At 38.6% G+C, this 9,705-nt stretch overlaps 1 protein-coding gene across 1 annotated transcript; it reads left to right on the forward strand.

Moving 5' to 3' along the window:
• The first annotated feature begins 2,247 nt into the window (after nucleotides 1-2,247).
• On the forward strand, nucleotides 2,248-2,865 carry LOC145981451 (uncharacterized). The gene has a single exon (XM_083114683.1). The coding sequence runs from the start codon at nucleotides 2,248-2,250 to the stop codon at nucleotides 2,863-2,865; it is 618 nt and encodes a 205-aa protein (XP_082970809.1).
• The last annotated feature ends 6,840 nt before the right edge of the window (nucleotides 2,866-9,705 follow it).

The following is a 9,705-nucleotide window of genomic DNA, read 5'->3' on the forward strand; positions in this document are numbered from 1 at the left end:
TACCACTACGCTATCCATTAAAGAAAGGAAAACTGAAATGTCCCACAACTTGTCAAGACATGTGCTGTTCCATTTGGAACAAAGAAAAGTAGGAGAATGGGCTGTTCCACTTTTTGATAGGGGAGGAAGTGTGACAATTTACATTGACATTTCTTAACATTTTAATTTATTTTTTCTCGAAAATGGGACGAGGCCCCAAAGTTTTTTCATTTCCATCTGTTAGTACATATATTCAGCTACAATATGGCATACTTAGTTTCTTTTGGGGGCTTGATGCTGTTTTGAGATAAGTCTAATTCTAAAGTTACGGATTTCGCAATATTTGAGTAAAAAAAGGGTTATATCTGCTAACAACATCAATATCCAAGTAATGTGCTATATCAGGTAGCTTGTCCTAATAGTGAGCTTCAATGCCCAGTTAACAAATATTTTGGGGTACTGTTGCTTAACCAAGATATTAAGGGCTGAAAACAGGAAAAAACTGTATTTTGGATCCTCTTTGTTGCCGCATAACAATGGAAAGCAACAATGTCTCATTAAAATAATTCGATATATATAAGCAAACAGTCTCATATTAACAGTACATCAAAACAAAAGTTGGGGATGTTATTGATTTCCAAAGATACAGCGCTCCGAACTTAAACATGTTTCACTTTTCATGAAAAATGAGCGGTCTGACCTTGAAATTCACATTTTCTACAGGGGAGGGAAAAATTTTTCAAGGTCTCAAAATTGCACAATATTCATTTCTCATGACCTACTTCAACATATAAAAAAAAATCAAGAAAATCAAAAAATACAACTATTTCACTTTGTTCGAATTTCAAAATAATGTCTCTTAAGGAACACTAAGGAATTATGAGAGCAGTAGTGTATTAGCTAATATCGTAAATCTTGAGAATAACATTATAATAAAATATGGCTTTTGAACATAATCGTCTCAAGTTTATTTAAGCTTTGTCACGCTACACTGGCGTACGCAGAGAGGGGTTGATGAAGCTACAGTCTAATCCGAAATTGAGAAAAACAACATTTTGCGTACATATGTTCGCAATTTCCGTATAACATTTGGTCCGGAGTTCCTGTTTATGGATGGCAATGCTCACCCGTATAGAGTGGTCTTCATGCTCGCTGGACTTCAATCCTATCGCGCATGTTTGGGTTGCTCTTGATCAGGGCTGATGAACACCAATAAGGTGCAGATGCAACATGCAACGATTTGTTTCTTTTATTTAGTTTATTTTACTTCGCGTTTTGTGCCTCTTGGCTAATTTGCGAAGATGGGGATCAGTGATGAAATGATTAAATGGATGAAAATGGACATTCACAAACAACCATACCCGACCGGGATTCGAACCCGGGACCCTTGGCGTCCCAGCGCGATGTGCTAACCACTCGGCCACAGGGTCGGGCACAAAAACATGCAACGAAAATAACCATAAACATTGCAAAATAGTATACAGGGTGTATACAGAATGGTATACATATCTGGACAATGTTAGCTTAATCGTCGAATTTTCATGTTCCTGTTTCACAAAATCGTCAGAAAAACAGCGGCGATGGGATCCGATGCGCTGACCGCGCGTCACCAAATGAAAATCTGCTTTGGCAGGGCTTGGTTCTTCGAGGGCTATTGCGACACGGAGTTTGGGAGTTCTTTCAAAAAAACTTTTAAGCACATCACAAATTAAAGGAAATTCCTTATTTTTTAACACTGATATTATTTTCATTATATTTATGGGAGTTTATGCTTTTTAGGGCACATTAGGAGGTGCCCAGACACCCCTGGCACCCCCGTGCGCACACCTATGAGCAAGGTCAAACATTTTATAATGAGATATGCATTATTCTCAAATCTTGTAAAAAGAGGGCAATCAAAATGATTCCATAGATGGTAGTCTGTTGAAAAGTATTTCTAATAGTGGAAAGTCTGTTTAAAAATTATTACTCCCTCTGTCCCATAATTATAGTCCGGTATGCCAAAATGGTAGTACAGGAATTACAGACGAAGAGGCAGATGGAGAGCACACGGATGAGGAGAGGCACAGTAGATCAGTCTTCAAGATTGTGAAGAGGAACAACGTGACCTTATCGAAACGAGCAAGAAATACCGCCCAGACGATTACCAAAGGGAGGCGTTGGGTTGCAACACACCGGTGTGGCACTGTATGGCAACCGATCTAGCAAGGCACGCTGCATATCGTTAGTAGAGCACTCCTTCAGTGAGTACGTGTACGAAGAACAGCCATGAACACACAACCTATGATAGAAAGCGACAAGGGTAGCAAGAACCTCACGGATAGTAAACGAGAGGCAGTGTACGAGTTTCTCTTTGAAAACAATACGGCTGGTATAGTGAAGAAAGATGCCATGACAAGTGCGGCTGAGAAATTTCATGTAAGTACGAGAACAGTACGTCACATTTGGCAACAGGGGCGGCAATCGTTGAAAAATGGGGACATTTGTGCTGCGGTTGTATCTCATACGAAAGGCAAAGTCGGACCAAAGAAGAAGGATCTCGCCCTACAACGACTACAGCACCTACCGCTGCGAAAGCGGCAGAATATTCGTTCAATGGCAGTGGCCCTAAATGTTGCTAAGAGTAACCTACACAGGCGTGTGAAGGCAGGAGAGATCAGAGTGCATACGAATGCTCTGAAGCCATTATTGACTGATAGCAACAAGACGGAACGTCTAAAATTTGCCTTGTCAATGCTGGATCCTACCACAGTCGCTTGTCCTGAAAGCGGAAATCCGAAATTCATCATGATGATGGAGACAGTTCATGTGGATGAAAAATCGTTCTACCTGATGAAGTACGGTCAGAATTTGTACTTGCTGCCCAACGAACCAGACCCACAGTGAACATGTAAAATCAAATCTTTTATTCCCAACATCATGTTTCTGGCTGCCGTTGCGCGGCCTCGTTGGGATCCTGGTCGCAAGCAGTAGTTTAATGGTAAGTTAGGCATTTGGCCGTTCGTCCGCAAGGAACCTGCCAAGAGGAACAGTAGGAATCGTCCTGCTGGTACAATGGTCACCAAACCATTAACTGTTACCAAAGATGTTTACCGGGACATGCTCATCAACAAGTTAATCCCACCCAAAGATGTACAATGGACTCGTGGACTGCGCGCAGGGAGAATCCAGGTGTCTGTTCTGCAGGACAATGCGCGTCCGCATATCGTTCCCAATGACCGCGCCTGGATGGATGCTGCAGCGGCCAGTGGAATCACTTTGGATCTTCTATGCCAACCGCCAAACAGTCCGGACATGAATGTTTTAGATCTGGGGTACTTCCGGGAAATTCAATCTCTCCAGCATCAGGCAGCTCCACGAACTATTGAAGAGTTGATCACCGCCGTTGAAACATCTTTCTCTGATCTGACACGCGACAAGCTCAACAACATCTTTTTCACTTTGCAGTCCTGTCTCATTGAAATTATGCGCCTCCAAAGGTGGGAACAACTACAGGATTCCCCATATGCAAAAAGCACACTTGAACCGCCGAAAAGTCCTGCCATTTCGATTGGAGTGTCCTAGAAACATTTACGACGAGGCTACAGCAGTACTGCAGCACTAGATCTAGCTAGTTGATGGGATGACAACCTTCCTGGACCAACAATATATTTCGTCTTGATATTTTATTTTGTCGAACTTCTTGGTCACTTTGTATTGATCCTGGATTGATTACTTTTTATTTAGGTTCTTTTAGATACTTGATCGGCCAATTTGTACTGATCCTTGAGTAATAAAGTTGTATGACTCATTCCCGTGTTTCATTTTCTTCTTCTGTATACACCAATGTCACAGTTTGAATATCGGACAATTATTATGGGACAACAAACAAAGGTGTACCGGACAATAATTATGGGACAGAGGGAGTACATTTTAAAATATTTCTTCAGATTATATGAAACTTATAAAGCAATAAACATAAGTTCTACGTTAAGTTGACAAAGGTATATAGATTGTAACAATGAGGAACATTCAAACCAAATTTGCATATGATGTATAGCTTAAAGAAAATAAGTAGAACCGAGACGCATAACAGTTACTTGTTAGCAGGGGGTGCTCGTTCTGCGGCGCAGATCGTATGCGCAGTTGTCCGTGGATGCATTACGTCATCGTCGAAACGCTCGGCACGGAAAGGCTGGTTCCTTATGGAAATATTGAGATATTTGACAACGAATATCTTCTAAAATATAGTAGCAGGGGGAAAGTTACAACTTTTACTGTTAAGATTCATCCTTTCTAATCAATTTATCACAAAGTTGATTTATATGTGTAAAATGGTTTTCAAAAAAAAGTGTTACGAAGGAACCCCTGTTTTGTTCTCTCCAGGCTTCCAATGTAAGGGAGTCTTAACTTAAGCGCGTTGATTTATTTTTGCTCTATGAGATTATTTTGTTCTTGTCAACTGAAATCATGCCTAAATGCTATGGAAAGCTGTGAAAACTATTATCAGAAAACTAACGGAAAAAATCTAAAATATCACAGAATGCGGGATTGCCCATTTTTGTGAAAAAGACATTGTGCGAGATCTAAAAGCAGAACTTTTTAATATTGTATGTAAATGTAAGGGTGTAATAAACGTGACTGCTTCCCGTAAAATATCACTGCACTCTCCACGTTTCTCTTCTGTCTTTTCTTTGGCGCCGTCAATAGCTTCAAGATGATTTTTTTATATATATATTTGTCACATATTTTTTTAATTAGTATTCTGCTCATTCCGCCACCTGAACGCAGCAGCTAGGGCTCAAAGAGCAGTCCAGTTACACCGGAAGAAGGCACGGAAATGGCAGGCTTCAGAAGTTAACTCATCCAAATTAAATTAAACAGGTATGTGCTCTCTCTAAATTTAAATCATAGTTCACAAATAATTTGATTAAAAGTTTTAAAAGTATCTTTTATTTAATAGCGTATTAATTGGTGCATTCTTCTCCAGCATAGCTATAGGCAGTGTCCACACTACAGGGGGGAGGGGGCAGGAAAGCCCCCTACTCTCGTTCGACAATTTCTCTCTCTCTCTTATCTGCCCCCAGTAAAACGACAAAAATAAATAAATGAATGAATGCTCTTTTAGCCAAAATATGCATTTTTGTGTCGTGTGTAACGGAATAATAAACATGATTGCCCCGGGAAAATATGATTTATCCCTCCATCTTTACTATTGCGTCGTCACTAGCTACAACATATTTTGATTTATATTGTTCCCACATATTTATTTTAATTTTAGTATTATGAATCATATTCCACTGTGTTACCTCACGTAGCCACCCCCCGCCCACACACACTTACGATTTCAGTTGTAAGTTTTAGACTAAGCTTGTCAAATGTTCACTTACATCTTTGTATTCTTGAGCCATTTAAAACAATCATTTCGCTCTTTCTTCTGGACTATTTCATAGGAATGTTTTCCCACTGGAAGCCCCTTTGCTGATCGAGATCCGGGGCTATAGCCTTCCCAAGCCACCGTCCCCTCCAAATACTCTCTTGGCCTCATGAAAGAAAAATTTTCTATGAAATATTAATTTGATTTGGCAGTTTCTTTTTTTCGAACAGGAATAAGTTTTAAATTTTAATAGCTTATAAATTTACACTAGCAATTTTGAGTAAAGGTTTTGCGTAACCCTAAAAGTAAATTTAGAGACTGCAAGTTCAACTCTCGATATTTCAGATATATTAATAATTTTCATCACAACGTCTTGTAATAATTATTTGTTACTTCAATAACCTCCTCGCAAATGTTTCTCGCATATTAAAACATAGATGCCATTTTCTGTTTATTTCTTTGTAATGCGGACCTCCGTGGCGAAGTGGTTAGCACAACGCTTTACGATGCCAAGGGCCCCCATGTTCGAATCCCCGGACGGGCATGGGTCTACTTTCCTTTCTTCAATTTCATCATATCATCACGCATCCTCATCTTTGCAATTAGCCATATGTGACAGATAAGCGAAGTAAAATAAACTAAGTCTATTAATCATTTTTTTTAACTCTTTAATTTTATACTGGACTATACAACCTGAAACAAACGAAACAAAACAGTGTAAAACATTGGAAAGCAAAATTTATACGTTGTTTCTTGTATATCCATTTATGTTTTTTACTATACTATTCTTAAAATAAATTTTGTAGCCGCTAGAAATCACGGCTTTTTGGGTGAAACACCCTGTAGTACTGTAAACAGGTGGCAAGCTGATTTCCATGTACGTACTAGAGATTAACGTATTGTTTTGCAGAAACAGGGGTCCATGTCTGGAATGGATGGTTATTATTGTCATAATTCCTCCCATTGCCACGGTAAACGGAAGCGTAGGAGGAGTAAAATAAATAAAAAGAAGACAAAAACCTGTAGGGGTGTCATGTTCAATCTCTTTTTCAGGCAAATTGCATAGTGGTTCGGTTCCAAATTTAAATTGTAGGGTCAGTTCCGATCAGCCTATCACGTGGAGAGACTCGTGAAATTAACAATTAAAATAAATGTTCTCAGGCGTGTTGAACTTGGTGGTAAAAGGCAGAATATTTGAGTCTTCAGAAATATTAGGCATAATAATATGACCAAAAGTGTGGCCGTTGGGAGGAGCAATCATCCCCATCGCCCTCCATGTGGGTCAGTGCCTGATACATGTTAAGATAATATTTGTTGCTTGTATCCTATCCTTGTTTTCATTCTATAATTGTTGAGCGACCTTTGGGGCATGAACTATATGCAACAATTACTCAACAATATTGAACTTTCAATAATGGCTAAGTAACAGATGGCCCAGTTGATCATTTCCTAATATTTACATACAAGCACTTGTAAGTTGCTAAGTGATACTTAAATAATAATTTTATAAACACTATGTATGTATATAGTACACGTAAGGCAGATTTGAACTTTAGTTTCACGAGACTGGTAACAAGACTAAGATATGGATTAGCTGAAGGAATGGAAATATAGAAGATAGAGTTTCTGGCATCTACAGCCAGTATAATGATCTGTAGGACTGTGTGTGTGTGTGTCATTCTGTGTTTTGTCCTTGTGTGCAGATTGTCCCTTTACAGACTAAGCTTTTAACCCAGGTAAGAATATTTGTCCTCCAACATTCTACATACTTATATTATACAGTGTGTCCACAAAGTCCTGTCCCTTGAACTTTGAATAGCTGTAAGTTGGTAACGAAATGTCGGAGATGAATAAGACTTTAACACGAGAGCATGGTCCTTTAGCATAAACAAAAGCATATTTTTGACCCAAAACATTTCGCAATTCCTGGTTTACAACAACTTTCTCTGAACTTTTAGTCTCTACATACATAGAAATGTCGAAGAAGGCTATTTTTTTTGGTTGCAGTGTGACGTAAACAGGACCCTGTATAATGTGATGGGTGCAAAATAGAAGTGCTGGTGCACGCACAATTTCAAATTCAATCCATCAGTATGTTTGGAAACATGTGGTGTACCGATGCTCATTTGTTTTGTCCTGCTAACATTTGGTGACCTGTGGCTCACAAATACCCAATATAAGTCGAAGAAAATATAAGTGATTTCTGATTCGCTGTTTCCCAGCTGCCATTTGGAAATGTGAGCAGTATAATACTAGGTGTTCCTGAAGTGCGAATGTTATGATTTAATGTACGGATCCTATGTTCGATTCGAAGTGGGAGACAAACTGTTTCTGAACCGAAAACAAATTTCTGCACAGTCTTCCACAACTAGCTACAGAGAATGGTGCAGACACAGATAATATGCATTTGTACATATCAGTGGCGGAGTGAGAAGTTAAGTTTGGAACAGACAGATTCAGTCGGGTACTTCACTTCACCGAAAATAAATTCTAACCTACACTTTCATGTAAACAAGATATAGTACTGTACACAGGAAGCAAGCTGTTTTCCATGTACTAGAGATTAGCATATTGTTTTGCAAAAATAGGGGTCCATGGCTGGAATGGGTGGTTATTACTTGCCATAATGCCTCCTATTGTCACGGTAACCTGAAGGAAAAGACGAGGTGTAAACTAAATAAACACAGACAAAAGCCTATAAGTGTCTCGTCATCGATCCCTTTTTCAGGCAAATTGCATAGTGGTTCGGATCCAAATTTCAATTGTAGGGTCAGTTCCGATCAGTACCTTACGAGTCTATCCTGAACAATATTGTTGTTTCAATAATGGCTAAGAAACAAACTGGTCTATTTGATCTTTTCCTAATATTTACATGTAAGGACTTGTAAGTTGCTAAGTGATAGTTAAATGTTTATCAACACTATGTAGGTATGTACTACTGTACTAATAATTAATCATCTATATGCGTACTATTAGTACACATTATCATGAAATTTAAGATGGAAGAAGGAAAAATTGACATTTGACTATGAATATTGTCATAGCTCTAATAATAGAAACAATTGTAAAAAGAGGAACCTAACACTTATAACGAGTGATCACAAAATATAATGAACAATAACAGATAAAAGGCATATTTGTCCAATAAATAATTTTAGAATTTCGACACACACGTTGAGTTCGTTCTCAAAGTATCTATTATAATGAATCAAATTTTGATTCTAGATTTCTAATGGAAAATTCAAGTCGTGAACATACAGGAAACTAGTGAGGCTTCAGCTCTTAAAGCTGGGGGAAAACTGGAAAAACATATAATGCTGCTAATCATAAGTTAGGAGGGAGGGTGGGTTAATAATGTAGTTCTCTATAAACCTCTGGAGTGGATGAGGTCACTGGCGAAAGATTCAGATCTTCCTAAACATCATGTGCGTGTGTGAATGAAAAGAGATTACGTTTGGAATGATTATTTGTGGGTGAGGTCCCTGGCAAGAGAATAACTTCTCTGTAAACCTTGGGAGTGGATGAGGTCACTGGCGCAAGATTCAGATCTTCCTAAACCTCATGTGCGTGTGTGAATGAAAAGAGATTAGGTTTGAAATGATTATTTGTGGGTGAGGTCCCTGGCAAGAGAATAACTTCTCTCTAAACCTTGGGAGTGGATGAGGTCACTGGCGCAAGATTCAGATCTTCCAAAACCTCATGTGCGTGTGTGAATGAAAAGAGATTAGGTTTGGAATGATTATTTGTGGGTGAGGTCCCTGGCAAGAGAATAACTTCTCTGTAAACCTTGGGAGTGGATGAGGTCACTGGCGCAAGATTCAGATCTTCCTAAACCTCATGTGCGTGTGTGAATGAAAAGAGATTAGGTTTGGAATGATTATTTGTGGGTGAGGTCCGTGGCAAGAGAATAACTTCTCTCTAAACCTTGGGAGTGGATGAGGTCACTGGCGCAAGATTCAGATCTTCCAAAACCTCATGTGCGTGTGTGAATGAAAAGAGATTAGGTTTGGAATGATTATTTGTGGGTGAGGTCCCTGGCAAGAGAATAACTTCTCTGTAAACCTCGGGAGTGGAACAGTTTTGTAACTTTAATTATTCTTATGAGTATCACGTATATGTAATAAAGTGTGTGCAATATATATTTGTAACTAATTAAGCTGATCTACATACCATTTATGTAATCAAGTGGATGTAATATAAATCTGTTATTTTGTAACTGTAATTGAGCTTATCTACATCCCATATGTGTAATCAAGTGGATTTGTTATTTTGTAACTGTTATTGAACTAATCTACATCTCATATATGTAATAAAGTGGATGTAATATATATATTTGTAACTGTAATTATGATGTTCTACATCCCATATAT

This window comes from Lepisma saccharinum, chromosome 29 (genome assembly GCF_977018435.1).
Source record: "Lepisma saccharinum chromosome 29, izLepSacc3.1, whole genome shotgun sequence".
In the NCBI taxonomy this organism is placed as follows: domain Eukaryota; kingdom Metazoa; phylum Arthropoda; class Insecta; order Zygentoma; family Lepismatidae; genus Lepisma; species Lepisma saccharinum.